Source organism: Vanessa atalanta, chromosome 5, assembly GCF_905147765.1.
Source record: "Vanessa atalanta chromosome 5, ilVanAtal1.2, whole genome shotgun sequence".
Classification (NCBI taxonomy): domain Eukaryota; kingdom Metazoa; phylum Arthropoda; class Insecta; order Lepidoptera; family Nymphalidae; genus Vanessa; species Vanessa atalanta.
In genome coordinates this window covers 10752785-10767249 of record NC_061875.1, presented here as the reverse complement: position 1 = coordinate 10767249, position 14465 = coordinate 10752785, and the positions used below count along the sequence as shown (strand labels likewise).

Here is a 14465-nt window from a genome sequence, read left to right as displayed (position 1 = left end):
TTTTAAGTTGTCAAAATGACGTTACAACTTATTTCGTTGTGATTGTTTCGAATTATTCGTTGCCTATATTTACAAAGTGCAATGGCTATACCAGATTATAAACTTAGTTCTGTTTTATGTGGTCATTCTATGGATGTTAGATGTGTTGCAACAACCAAAGAATTCTGTATATTATCTGCCTCTCGCGATAGAACCGCTAAATTGTGGCACCCGGAAGGGTTGGTATATAATTTTTATAATATAACAATACACACTACATTATAATAATATGTAACTAAATATTTATTTATCTCCACAGAGTAAAAGACTTTGTAAATGTAGTAACTTATAAAGGACATAGTAACTTCGTATCTTGTGTATGTTGGTTGCCGCCGTGTGAAGCTTTCCCTGAAGGCCTGGTTATAACGGGTAGTAATGACAATACCATACTTGGTTATAATTTGCAAGATGGAGTTGTTCAAATTAATTTGAAAGGTCATGAAAATGCAGTATGCAGTGTATCTCCAGGTCATGATTTTGGAGTTCTAATAAGGTTTGAAACTAAAAGTCTTATAGTAATTAATGATTTTTGTCTTGGTAAACAGATAAACCAATTTCTTCTAAAGATATTATTCCATTAAATGTTTCTTATTTTCATTAAAAATCATTTGCAGCGTATAATTTACTATTGCTTCTTATCTCAAATCATTTACCAAAAATATATATATAGTAATAAAAGTTTTGCTTGAACAACTAACTAAAACAAAAATCATTAAGTAATCTCAGTTGCATAATTTAATCTGATTCAGAATGTTACCAATTGCCTTCAAGTTTATTTATTGTAGATTTTTTAAGTGCCACAATTTAATGTATAATTATAAAAAAAATGTATATTATGTGTAAATCTTCATATTGTGTGCTCTAGAATAAATCTCTCTAAGATAAGTATATCATTTATAATTAGTTCAATTTAATTTTTATTTTTTTTAAATACATTAATAAAAAAATTATATATAATTCAATAATTGTTTATTGTTTTATTTAAATGAATGTTGCAGCTCTAGCTGGGACAATACTGCCAGGGTGTGGAATTTGAACACTCCACAAATGTCCCCAGTTATATTAAAAGGGCATGAAGCAGCAGTGTGGGCAGCCCTTGAACTTAGAAATGGTACTCTTGCTACAGCATCTGCAGATAAGACTATAAAATTGTGGAGAAAAGATGGGGCACTTCTTAGTACTTTAACAGGTAAAAGAATCTTGTTAAGTTTTTCTTATTAGAAAAGTGTTGTTTTATATTACCTAAATTGATCCTACTGTTTATAATTGGTATTTATTAGTAAATTATATTAAAACAGGAAAATCTTCAAAAGAGTAACATATTTTTTTATAATATCTTAACTGTCATTATAATTGATATGTAAAAAATAAATAATTAATGGCTTAATAGTAAGGACTGCCTAGTCATATAAGGATTTTGTGTATGATCTTGACAAAAAAAGTCAACAGCCCAAAGGGTTTTTTTAATATGCCACTCAGTTTCCACCCATTTCTTTTTGGTTATAAAACTGTATGATCACTGACTTCTTTATGATTTATAACTATATCACTGACTTTTTCTTTTTTTCACAGGTCACACAGATTGTGTACGTGGTCTAACTGTAGCAAGTGAGGACAGCTTCCTCAGTTGTTCAAATGATGCCTCTATTAGATTATGGACGAATAGAGGAGAATGCCTCAATACCTATTATGGTCACACAAATTATATTTATAGGTAATTATATGTAAAATTTTGGCAAGATAGTAGTTGCTCAAGTGCTTTTTATATTAAATAAACAAAAAAAACGGGTTCTGCTAAAAAAATCCTTATAATGTTACTAATACTATTCTTGAATAATATTTAGAATGAAGCTTGTTGATTAAATAAAAATAAACACATGGTTTTACAAAGCTAATTAAATTATAAAGTAAAGTTTATATTGTTTTGGACAAAACTGTGTATGAAGATTTGAAATTGTAAATAATATTATAAAAAGAAATCATTATTTGTCTATAGTCATGTAGAAAATTATATTAAAATGAGTTATTATTAATTCCAGCATCAGTATGAACCCTGGCATCCCGCAGGGCTTCGTGAGCTGCGGCGAGGACGGCGCGGTGCGCGTGTGGGCGGCCGGAGACTGCGTACGCTCGCTCCGGCTGCCCGCGCACTCTGTCTGGAGCCTCACTTGCCTCGACAACGGGGACATAGTCACCGGTATATAAAATAAATTTGTTACAATCTTAAATTCTTAAGTTCCACGAATTTTCCTCAATATTATAACCTGACAATTAGCACAATGATTATTATTTTCATGTATTTAATTATGTAATACGACCTGCTTATGATGAATAAAAAAATATTTTTAATTTGGTCACCGTGCCTTCATTGTACTTCATTATACTGAAATTCACATAAAATATATTCAAAATAATTTTAATGAAGCAGTATTTACTTGCCATTTATTTGCCATTACTTTGAGGTATGATGTAACATTACATCAAAGACCAAGTTGGAGCCTATGGCAGATTTATTGGTAGCTCTCCTCAACACAAATTACTTTTATTACAATGAAAGTGTTGTTACAATGTACATACTTGCCCTGCATACTTTTATAGAAAAAGCTGAATTGTAAGTGTGGTATTATTATTACAGGTATCATATAGTATATAACACATGTTCATCATGCATAAATCATATCTTATGCGATTTTTATATCCAAATTAATTTATTATTGCTTTTTTAGGTTCAAGTGATGGTTTGGTGCGTGTTTTTACAAAAGACCCCGCGAGATATGCAGATGAAACAATGCTCAAACAATTTGAAGAAGAAGTACAAAAAATGCAGGCTGCCTCTCAACAGGAAATTGGTGGATTCAAATTATCTGAGTATGTTATGATGTTGTCTAATCTCACACTGAAGTCAAATAGTTATTCATTATTTTTCCTTTTTTTACGTCATTACGTGTTGAATATTTAGAAGTGATGTGGAAAACCAAGTTTAATGTATAACTATATTAATAGTGTAACTATTTTCATCCATGTAATCTTGTAACACATAAAAAATGTTATACACAAATCTTCTGTATGTGTGCACAGTTTTTCTCCATCACTTATGTAACTTTTACAAGGAATATATTTCAAAGACTTATAGCCCTGTGGCAATTGTGTGATCTGAGTTACATAACATTCATGTTATGTAACTCAACTATGATATGATAATTTGTTGAGTTGGCTTAACAATATCCTTAAAAAAATTTTTGCTTATTGATATTGGGAACATTTTTTTTGTTTCATAAATGTAATTTATCTTTTTAAGATAATTACTTTGATAATAAAAATGGATTACTATTTAAAATAAAAAAAAAATAACAATGAAGAATAAATACAAACTGAGTTAGACAGATTTGCTGGTTGGCACCAGCACATCTACATCACAAACAATTACTCATAGTTTTGTAAGCTCAGAAATTGTATATTTTAAACTAGTGATTTACTCATTAAAATATGTTACAGACTGCCGGGGCCCGAAGCACTATTAGAGCCTGGTAAGTCTGATGGACAAACAAAGTTGGTTCGTCGTGGTGAAAATGTTAAATGCTACTCTTGGAGCAACGCTGAAAACACTTGGAATGAAATTGGTGATGTAATGGGCGCAAATCCTCCTAGCGAGGGTAAGACTATGTATCAAGGCAAGGTAAGCTATTAAATTGATGATTAAATTCACCATAACAGTATTCTACAACCATGCTTTAAAAATAACACAGAATAGATACTAAGTAAATTGTGTTATTCTTAACTGTTTTACTGATTTGTAATTCAGTTAATTAACTGTAGGATATTAAATCTGTGTACAAGCTTATGTGCAAGTGCACTTTCTATATCCATTCAAAAATATATTAATTTATACAAATAAAAAAAAACTTATACCCTATTTTTAATATTTTAGGAATATGATTTCGTGTTCAGTGTCGATATTAAAGACGGCGCCCCTCCCATCAAACTACCTTTCAATAAGACTGAAGATCCATGGGTGGCTGCTCAAGCATTCATACACAAGTTAGTATAAGAAACCATTGTTTATTAATGTTCCTCTCAAATAGCTTTAAAAGAAAGTCTGTAACACTAAACCAGGGCGTTGTTTCTAATACCTGTGAATCTGTTTTTCAGAAATGATCTACCCCAAGTATATTTAGAGCAAGTCGCCAATTTTATAATCACAAATGCGAAATTGGATTCATTGCCAGCTACGAGTAATGGGTATGTATATGTGAATTCTTTAAAAGTGCATATTATATATTGATTGTGTTGAAAGATACAATAATTTAAAGAATTTGCTAATTTTCTACATCTATATAATATAATTTAAAACATCATATTATATTTAACAATATGTATATTATTATACTTAACAATATAGGCATAATCGTTGACTACAAAATTCATAAAGTGTTCTGTACCCTATGACTTTTGTAACTATATATTATTAACTTTCTATTTACAGTATGAATTATTGTCACCGCCCACTCTCTTTACTCAGTAATAATTTTATCGCAGAACATGATAACTTTCTAAAAACAAGCTATATTAATTTTTGTATTCCATAAAAACACTGGATATTATGTTATATGAATATGCTATGTATGTTACATAAAGAAGATGAGTTTGCTAGAACGCTCCAATTTCAAGAATCCGAATAAAAATGTGATGCGATAAAAAGTTAATTAGTTAAGAAAGGTTGTACAAATCACGCTACGACTTAAGGTTGAAACTCGTTTTTTAATATAAAGTAACGTGTTGACGTTGCAGGTTCGCCGACCCGTTCACGGGCGAGTCCCGCTACGTGCCGGGCGCCACCGCGCCCGCCGGCCTGCCGCCCCCCTCCGCCGCCGACCCCTTCACCGGCGCGGGCGCCTACACTACCGCCAGCGCCGCCGGCGCCGCGGACAAGCCGCTAGTGCCTCACGACGCGTATATACGGTCGGTACTAGCCCCGGCTATAACAATACGGGCTATTCAATATAGTTTAATTTAACACGTGAATTTCTTCAGTTATTGGTCATTTATTTGTATTGAAAATTGACGATAAATAGTATAATATACTCCTACTTATTCATCGAATAAATTACTCAGTAGCTGTTATCCGAGATAAACAGCTACTGGATAATTTATTCGAAAAATAGTTATTAAGAATTTGTTTGTTTTGGATATTGCTATTTTTAATGTATTTTTTCAGATTCGACCAAGCTAACTTAAAAGCAATACACGATAAATTAAAGGAGTTCAATAGTAAAGTAGGCGATGGTCTAAATGCATTTACAGATGAACAGATAGAAAACATTGTTAAATTAGGTGAATTGGTAAGTAGACTTTTTCATAAAACATTGAAGATGTAAAAAAGTAGACACCTATTAATATGTGATTGCATTCGTCACTATTGTATAAATCATTAATTCAATGGAATTCATGGAATTAACTCCAATTATTTATAGATCTGCTATATTATTTGTCACAGAAGTTATTGGAACTTTTACCACGAGACATTTACCCTCATTTAGAATATTGATATGATACTTTTTGAGTATACAATACTCCCTGAGTGATATATTCAAAAGAGTTTAAATTTAATTAAATATGCGTATATATTTTTTATATTCATAACATGCACTTATCTTATTTTTTACAGAATTGTAAGTTTAATACTGAAACAGTTAACTTACTGAAGAAAATGCTAGAGTGGCCGAAAGGTTAGTTAATTCAAATCAAAATTTGAATGTAACACGTATATTGTTATCAAAATTAGATTATAAACCAAGATAGACCGACCATAATTTTATTTCTTTCAGAAATACTCTTCCCTGTTCTCGATATTACAAGATTAGCGGTTAGAAATAAAGAAATAAATGGACAAATATTTGACACAAGTTACGGACCAAACTTTGTGAAATACCTCCTCACGCTGCTTACCCCAGGTAGATCTGTTTTTATAAATAAAATATAATATTCATGTGTTATTTATAATATTGGTTTTGATTTATATTTTTGATAACTTTACCTATCACAGGTAATCTGGCCGCCAATCAAATGCTCGCTATGCGCGTGTTGGTGAACGCTTTCAGCGACCTGCCCGGCGAGATGTTGGTGCTGGCTGCGAGAGAGAGCGTCACGCACGCCCTCATCTGTCTCGCTCAGCTCAACAACAACGCTCAGGTGAGAGAGGTGCAAAAATACGATCTATTTCGAAAAGTCCACTGAGAGTATGAATCGTAAAAATAATAGCCAATAATTTTTTCTTTCTTAATATATTTAGCAAAATATCTTTACTTACCCTTAAAAAATGTTGTCTCAAAATTAGTCGAAATACACTACTTAATTTTTTTTCATGAAAATGGTTTTGCAATCATGTGAATGGAATATCTAATGGTAGGATGTCACCGATGCCTACATACAATAGCACTTTAAGAAGTATTTACCATACCTTATATCGGCAATGGGCCACCAACCTTAGAAACTAATATTAGAAACAATGATGTCCCTTGTGCTTGTAGTTGCACTGGCACACTCACCCTTCAAACGTAAATAATCCAACAATATTAAATATTGCTGTTTGGTGGTAGAATATGTATCTAAACAGACGGGCTTATAAAGTGACCTACCAAGTAACATCTTCTTCATTTTAATTTGGAAAAAAAATAAAAGTCAATAATGGTTAAATCTTATCTATATTTAACCTACCCGTTGAAAATTTGTTATTCTAACAACAAACCGCATTATCCATTCCAAAAAAATGAAGAAGTCTATTAATATATTTTTACTAAGCTTATACTTAATAACGTATTTTTTTACAATAACAGGTTGCAGCGACTTCATTATTACTAAACTTGTCAGTGGCTCTCGCGCAGCAAATCGATAACGTAGAGCTAGCTGAATGTATCATTGTTTTGTTGAATAAAATCACTGATAAGGAAGCTTACTTTCGGTAAGTTATTTAAAACTATATTAATCAGAAAACTAATTTTTGTTGTGTTGTGTTTGTATCCGACATAGATACTACTCACGCTAGATAGATACTATCTATGATCCCTTAGAAAATTACAACTATTAAGTTTACTATAAAGTGTACTAGTCCAATTTTTTTTTATCATTAGTTTGTCCGTTTATTGAGGAAAGTCATACATATTACTTTACGCCACCATCCTAAAGAAGAGACAGTAGCCATAAACAAATGCAAAATGTATAATGCAAATTTAACACTCCAACAGCTAGTTATAATATATGATACAAGAAATAAACCTCAATTATAATATTTCTTTTATTTTTCAGGGGCTTGGTAGCACTCGGGACCATATTAGCTGAATCTCCAAACAAGCTTGTGATACAAACGAAAATTGTCTCAAATACTCAGCTACAAAACAGGTTGAAAAAAGACAGTTCAACTTTTGATCCAGACTTTAAGAAGATATCCATTTGCTCTTTACAAATATTGAAAATGTTATGAACGATAATAGTGATACTTATGTCGATAGTATAAAGGCTGGTTATTTATTAACTAATACAGAAAATTATTTTACAGCTTACATACAAGAACAGTTTGTTTGTTTTTAATGACGTCAAATAATATCATAAAGTGATCCTTAAAATCATAGCAATAATAGGCTATTTGTTAATATAATGTTAATATACAATACATCAGAATAAAAACTATGCATCGGCTAACACTTTTTTTCGATGTCCACCCTCATCAAGAAGGTATTTATAAAATATAGAGTTGCTTTTTAAATAGACATTTTTTCGAAATTCGATTCGTCAAAAATTAAAAATCTTAGTTTATAAAAATATCCACGATTACGGATTATGTCTGCTCTTTATGATCCCATAAAACTGAGATCAGTCTATTGAAAAGGACAAGTTGAAAAAGTGTCCTGCTGTAAGCAATAATAACAGATCCAAAATGTCGCCAGCATAGGCAAATGATAATAACAGATTGAAGTGTACCAAGTCAGCAATTTTTTTTTTGTAACTAGTATAATTTGTTTCAATCTAGTATACAAAACCTGAGAAAACGAGGAGAGTGATAGAATTAGTAACTTTAAATAATACTTTTATTGGTTTTGATACTTTGGTGCTTTTTTCGAAATGTTCACTTTAATTTAAAGTATTTTGACGCACACATGTTATACTTTTTTTTTATGGTATTGGTTGGCGGACGAGCATATGGGCCACCTGATGGTAAGTGATCACCATTGCCCATAGACAAAGGCGCTGTAAAAAATATTAACCATTCCTTACATCACCTATGCGCCACCAACCTTGGGAACTAAGATGTTATATCCCTTGTACCTGTGATTACACTGGCTCACTCACCCTTCTAACCGGAACACAATAATACAGAGTATTTATTTAGCCGTAGAATATCTAATGAGTGGGTGGTACCTACCCAGACGGGCTTGCACAAAGTCCTACCACCAAGTAAAATATATATATACGTGAAATAATCTCTCTATACCATTACACTCCATAGTCATAAGTGACTTATTTGTTTGCTACCCCGATCGCACTGCTTTCAACTATTACTGTTCTCAGACACACCATTGACATTCTTTGGTTTGTGATAAAGTTAAAATTGCAAGTTTTCTAGGGACGAAGTTACAGGCAATAGATTTTGTATATTGCGATCGTTTCTGATGTTTGCTGATGTACAATATTTATTTTGAATTACTGTACATTCATTATATTTAGATGTTAATTACAAAACTGTGATCGCGCTACGAGAGTGAAATGCAATTTTTGGTGGCAACTTTTATTAAATAAAAAAATATTTTTAATTTTATATATAATGTCTTAATTCCTAGAAACATAATTTAAATATCTACAGTTAATTGAATAAACCATGAATTGTTATCGACAAGCAGCCGTGTTCGCAAATGAATATTATTTAATTAGATTGAATCCTATATACCAATGTTATTTAAAACTAAAAATCTCAAAGATCTACATATTTCTTTGAAAAATTACAATATACCGCATGTTTAATAAAAATAACATAACAAAAGCAAGCGAGGAAAGAGAAGTGTGGCATAAATGTGGCCTAATATATAGAAATTTTAATGGGTATAAATGGGTGTGAAGTATCTGTCGATCTAGCGAAAATCTATGTAACTTTTTGGAACACATAGTTTGCTTGTAACAATGCATAGTTTTATAATATATCACAATTATTATTCTTTTAATCTTTTTTCTATTGAAGAATAAGAACAAATGATAATTAAGACAAAATGATATTCATTTCATTGATTTTTCATATAATTCATTGACTGATACTGACACTTGACTATATATATATATATATATATATATATATATATATATATATAAGATAAAATGTATTAATCTTATAACATTATGTTAAAGAAAAATCTAAATAATATCTAACAGACCTTTGTTTATTTGCAAGTATACAAACAATTATTGTAAATAATAATATGTTAAAGCTAATTAATCTGAAGTGTAATTTATCGATTAAATGACAGTCAAATAATCATAACTTCATATCTAGTTTAGTTTAGATTACATGTCTTTTGCTGATGTGACACATTAGTTTGAGTAATTTATCTTTAAAACTATAGACTAAAAGAACCATATACAAATTTTAAAGATGATACAAAATTAATCTTCAGCAATGCATTTACTTCTTTTTCTTCAACTCTTCAAAGCGTCTATTGAGATCTTCGAAGTCAATCTCATCGGGAGCACTCGCGTCTGTCCCGTTGGAGGCATTGGAGTTGCTACTGTGAGGTACCGAGGGTAGTATCAGATCAGATGGCACCGACGGCAACTCTGGTAATTCTGGAAAGTAGTTGTTAGGTGGCACTTTCGATCGTGGCTGAGGTGTTGGTACATGCGCTGGCTGAAAATTGACGAAAATAATTATTATAATTTGTGATAAGTTATAGAAACATGTAGCTGTAACACTTTTTAAAAATGTTAAAAAAATTAAGCTGAAAAGTGTTTATAAGAACGACGATTATGAATATAATGCTGTTGCAAGAACTAAATAGTTAAAGTATTATTCAATAATAGTGTCAATTTAGTTGTATAATATTTTTAAGCTTTGTATACATTTGATGGGAAAACCAATGCACTTTTTGTAGTTAGGAGGATCATAATATTTAAGTGAAGCATTTAAGTCTAACTACAAATTCAATGATTGTGAACATAATAAGCACTATATTCTACAAATAATACATTTAAAATGATTATAAAAGCAAATCAAAAGTCTAATGAATATTTATGCAACATAAAAGAAATAGAAAATAATTATGACAACATAATATTTAAATATGTTTTTAAAATTAAACTGGTTGTTTTTAAGTTTGGAGTATTGTTGACTTTATATTGATCACATTTATTGTATATAATTGATAATAGGCAGTTTAAAAATGAAAATATTACCGAATCATGAGCGATGCTGTCATATGCAGGAGGTAGATTGTTCATTTCCTCCTGGAAATTGAAACATTGTGACTAAACAGGTAAGTCCAAAAGAAAAATAATTTATTCTCTCAGAAACTGAATTTTAAAACAATTTGGAGGTTTTAAGTAAGTTGTTTTGCAAATGTATATAAATATGTACATGAAAATGCATTAACTAAAAATGAAAAAATAAGAGCTAATGAATTAACAGGAAAACTATAATCTAAAAAACTAAGGAAAGCCAATCTTTAATTACTCATAGATATACTCAAATAAATCTATTACTGTTAGGAAAAATATTTACCTGTAAAAAGCTGTTGTTCAGAGTTGCAGAATCAACACCAGGTGGTACATTGTAGACCATAGGTTTACTTGGCCCCCCAAACATGGAGGGTGGATTTGCAACAAAACCACCAGCTTTACCTCCAGAAGGTTGCTAAAACATGAATTATGTAAAAAAAAATTATGAAATCATATTGATCTTTTAGTAGTAGTAGAGTAGTTGTTGAAATTCAACAAAATGGAAATTTTATATTGCTAATTGTTTTATAACTAAAGACATAACCCTACTTAAAGTTACTTGTCAGTAAAATTAATAATATAATTATCTGTAATACAGGTTTTGTATCATCAACCCCCTTGCTAATAAACACTGTCTAACAGTTACAAGTAAACCAAAGTCTTAATTGTCTTCTTGAAAATGTAAACTTCTGATGACAGAAAGAGAATGTGTAAATATTTGCCTATAACACAACATTAATTATTATATCTGGTATGAAATAATCTGTATAACTTCTACTCTGTGAATATCTTAATGAAAACCATATTATTGTCCTAATATGAATTGAAAGTGGCTGAAAAGCCTACTTATGATCAGCTATGGTATGTAAAATATTGTTTTAAATTAATTAAAAGAGAGAAACATTTTTCAAAAAAAAAGTAAGGTTTGGGTATGTTTACTAATAATCTTATAATAAATAAGATTATTTGTCAGTGTATCAGACAAGGGTAGACCGATAGATATTTTTACGTACATTTGGATAATTGAATGGTGACACTGTTGGTGGTGGCAAATTAGGCATTTGAGGCATTGGAGGAGGTGGATATCCTATAAATCCAGGTGGGTTTGGTGGTCCATTTATATCTATGAGCATTGCATCATGACCTGTAACAAGACATTCATGTGTAATGAATAAATGTAATCTGAAAAACTGTTCCATTTAATGTCATTTATCCACTTTAGTTACATTACCAGTAATTGGTATGGGTAGGTGAGTACCATCACAAATAATTACAAATTAAAGACAACAACTATGTTTGCCTTCTAATATAATTTTCGAGAAGTGTTTTTGGTACTATTTATTTAAATGTTTCCAATATTATCAATAGAAATACCAATATCAATAGAAAATCTTACTTTCTTCCTCTCGCATTACTTGCTCATCTGGTGTGTATTCAACATTATAATTCTTAGCTATTTCTATCAGATACTTCTCCACAAGGATTTTAGGTGGACTTTGTACTGACATTTTATGCTTCAACTTATCACTAATGGTATTTACACTCTCACTTCGGCATGCATCAGCATAAATTTTTCCATATTTTGCAGTAAATAAATCAGATATTATTTTAAGTTCCTGAAATACATACCAAACTATAAATAAAGTATATAATACATGCTGATATTTCTGTAATGTAGATTAGGTATTTATTTCATTCATAGAAAAAATATTAAAGGTACCTTTTTTGGTAAATGTAATAAACAAAAGTTTGTGTTTACCTGTACATCAGTGTGCATCCTTGGAGCAACCCAAATAAGAGTTGATATAGCTTCACTAAGACCCTCATCTAATTCTTTCATCTGTGTCACCAATCCAAATCGAGCCAACACCAAATCACAATACATTTCTACTATCTCCATCGCCTCTACCATATAGTCCTCTCTGTAAGCAATTACTTTTTTAGATGATTTATAATGAATTACATTTTAGAAAAAAATAATTATAAATAGAAGGCAAAAATAAAGTATTCTTATACTATTTATTGATAAAATACATAAATGTATATTACTGACCTGATTATGTGTTCGACACGAATTTTAGCACGTTCACTTTTACCAGCAGCAATATATTCAGCTATTTCTTTACGAGATTTTTGGGCCAATTCAGTTTTCTTTTTTTCCAGTAATTTTAAGCGGTTAATAGCTAATCTCAAATGAGTTTTTAGCTTAGAATAATTGGGATTTGTTGAAAACATTTTAAAAGTAAAAACTAAGCACTAAATTAAAAATTCCGTATGAGTAATAGAAGAATCTTATTATATTGTTTGTAATTTGTATGAATCACCATTCACTATTCAGAAGTAATCAAGTAAACGTCAGTTAATTGTCAGATATGATGATGTTTTTTTCCTTTCAGAAAAGGCAAATGTATGGAACCAATACTGCCTCAACTTAATAAGTTATTTTTAAAAATGTTGTCAAATATAAATATATAAAAGAAAAAAAAACATTTTATAATGTTCAAGCCTCCTTTTATTTTACTTTATTACTTTCTTCTAGTACAACTAAAAATGTTACATTTAGATATTTTAGAAAATGTATATGTATCACAATACTTAATTATTGCTTTTATAATTAATAGTAAGTTTCACTTGTCACGTCTTTAGTTTTTGCATTTGTTTTTGTATTTTTTTTTTACTTTCACGTTCGAGGTAAATTAGAAAAAAATATATAATTATTATTAGTAATGAATTCACTACCATGCATAAGAAGTGCTTTGAACTTCTTAATTATCAATAATCTTGAAACTTATAGTATAGATATGATCACTCAAGAAGGCGCGCGACTCTAGATAAATTATCGGCGTACCTACATTATGAATGATGCTCATCTTGTAAGCACGATGTATAAATGTGCGTGAGATGACTAATTTAAGAAAAAAAGACGGTAAAAAAATTATACTATTGACAATACTAACGCATGCCAATATTTATATCTACCTCGATGTAATAACAAGCTATTTGATAATGCGAAAAATAAAGTGTCAATTATTGTAATCAGTATATATTAACAGTTTAAAAATGGTTATTCACTAACGAAAGTTGAAAATAATAATTAATTCATTCAAAAATCCAAAAACAAAAATGCATTTTTTTAAACGTTTGTCACGTGACACCAAACGCTCCTTGTTGATGTGGTTTATGATGACGTCACTTGCTTAATAACTTCGCTTGCCTACTGTATGTGGATTATATGTGCCACAGATTACAATACAGGCAAGTGATGTAATCGACCCAATTGCAGCGCCATATCGCCAAAGCGTTATCGCGCGCTATTTAAATATTAAATTTTTAATTTGATATTTTTCAGCAAATATGAACTAGAATTAAAAGACACAACTTCTACTAAGTTCCTTAATCTCTACTAAATAATATAAAATGGATTTAAAAACCAGTCAAATAACCTATTATGTACTCATGACCAATTGAAAGAAAGTTGCATTCGAATATTTTTCTCAGCTATGAAAATACCTTCGATCATCATATCAAAGTCAAAAATCTTTATTAATACAATGATAATTATATTTTAGTTATTTGAAACAGCCTGGAGGCGATAATTAATTTCCCAAGGTGTGCAGTCAACTAAAAAGTCATTAGTGTTGTTATATCCTTTAGCACACAAACGCTCTTTAACGATTCTTTTGAATTTTATAATTGAATAATTTTGAACTTTTTCTGGGACCCTGTTGTAAAAACGTATACATTGCCCCAAAAAAGAGTTACTAACCCTGTGTAATCGGGTACTTGGAGTAACAAGTTTATTCTTGTTCCTAGTGTTAATAGAATGTACGTCACAATTTCTGGGAAAATGATTTAAGTTTTTGCGTACATACATAAAATTATCAAAAACAAATTGAGAAGCGACAGTCATTATTTTAATTTCTTTAAATTTACCTCTTAACGAATCTTTTGGG

The 14465-nt window shown here is 30.4% G+C and overlaps 2 protein-coding genes across 3 annotated transcripts; one reads left to right on the top strand and one right to left on the bottom strand.

The window, feature by feature from the left end:
- The first annotated feature begins 26 nt into the window (after positions 1–26).
- LOC125063889 (phospholipase A-2-activating protein) lies at positions 27–7734 on the top strand. Its single transcript, XM_047670573.1, has 16 exons — positions 27–218; positions 299–532; positions 1038–1228; positions 1612–1753; positions 2079–2236; positions 2766–2907; positions 3535–3715; positions 3968–4077; positions 4189–4278; positions 4828–4998; positions 5255–5378; positions 5705–5765; positions 5865–5990; positions 6083–6228; positions 6873–6997; positions 7342–7734. Exons 1-16 carry the CDS (start codon positions 82–84, stop codon positions 7514–7516), a joined length of 2313 nt encoding a protein of 770 aa, XP_047526529.1. The 5' UTR covers positions 27–81; the 3' UTR covers positions 7517–7734.
- Positions 7735–9430: 1696 nt separating this feature from the next.
- LOC125063903 (IST1 homolog) lies at positions 9431–12852 on the bottom strand. Of its 2 annotated transcripts, XM_047670592.1 has the most exons (7): positions 12566–12850; positions 12272–12434; positions 11909–12128; positions 11526–11656; positions 10796–10927; positions 10471–10521; positions 9432–9925 (listed from the first exon to the last, which is right to left on the bottom strand). In XM_047670592.1, exons 1-7 carry the CDS (start codon positions 12745–12747, stop codon positions 9704–9706), a joined length of 1101 nt encoding a protein of 366 aa, XP_047526548.1. In that variant the 5' UTR covers positions 12748–12850; the 3' UTR covers positions 9432–9703. The 2 variants fall into 2 exon arrangements, with proteins under 2 accessions (XP_047526549.1, XP_047526548.1); XM_047670593.1 differs by lacking the exon at positions 10471–10521 and having other exon boundaries at positions 9431–9925; positions 12566–12852.
- Positions 12853–14465: the final 1613 nt, after the last annotated feature.

Excerpts from the sequence above, each read along its gene's own strand:
- LOC125063889 (XM_047670573.1), top strand. The coding sequence starts at position 82 with ATGGCTATACCAGATTATAAACTTAGTTCTGTTTTATGTGGTCATTCT. Across the intron at positions 2,908-3,534 it reads GGTGGATTCAAATTATCTGA|ACTGCCGGGGCCCGAAGCAC; the intron begins GTATGTTATGAT and ends AATATGTTACAG. Across the intron at positions 5,379-5,704 it reads TTGTTAAATTAGGTGAATTG|AATTGTAAGTTTAATACTGA; the intron begins GTAAGTAGACTT and ends TATTTTTTACAG.
- LOC125063903 (XM_047670592.1), bottom strand. The coding sequence starts at position 12,747 with ATGTTTTCAACAAATCCCAATTATTCTAAGCTAAAAACTCATTTGAGA. Across the intron at positions 10,928-11,525 it reads CACCATTCAATTATCCAAAT|CAACCTTCTGGAGGTAAAGC; the intron begins GTACGTAAAAAT and ends TTCATGTTTTAG. Across the intron at positions 9,926-10,470 it reads ACAGCATCGCTCATGATTCG|CCAGCGCATGTACCAACACC; the intron begins GTAATATTTTCA and ends GTCAATTTTCAG.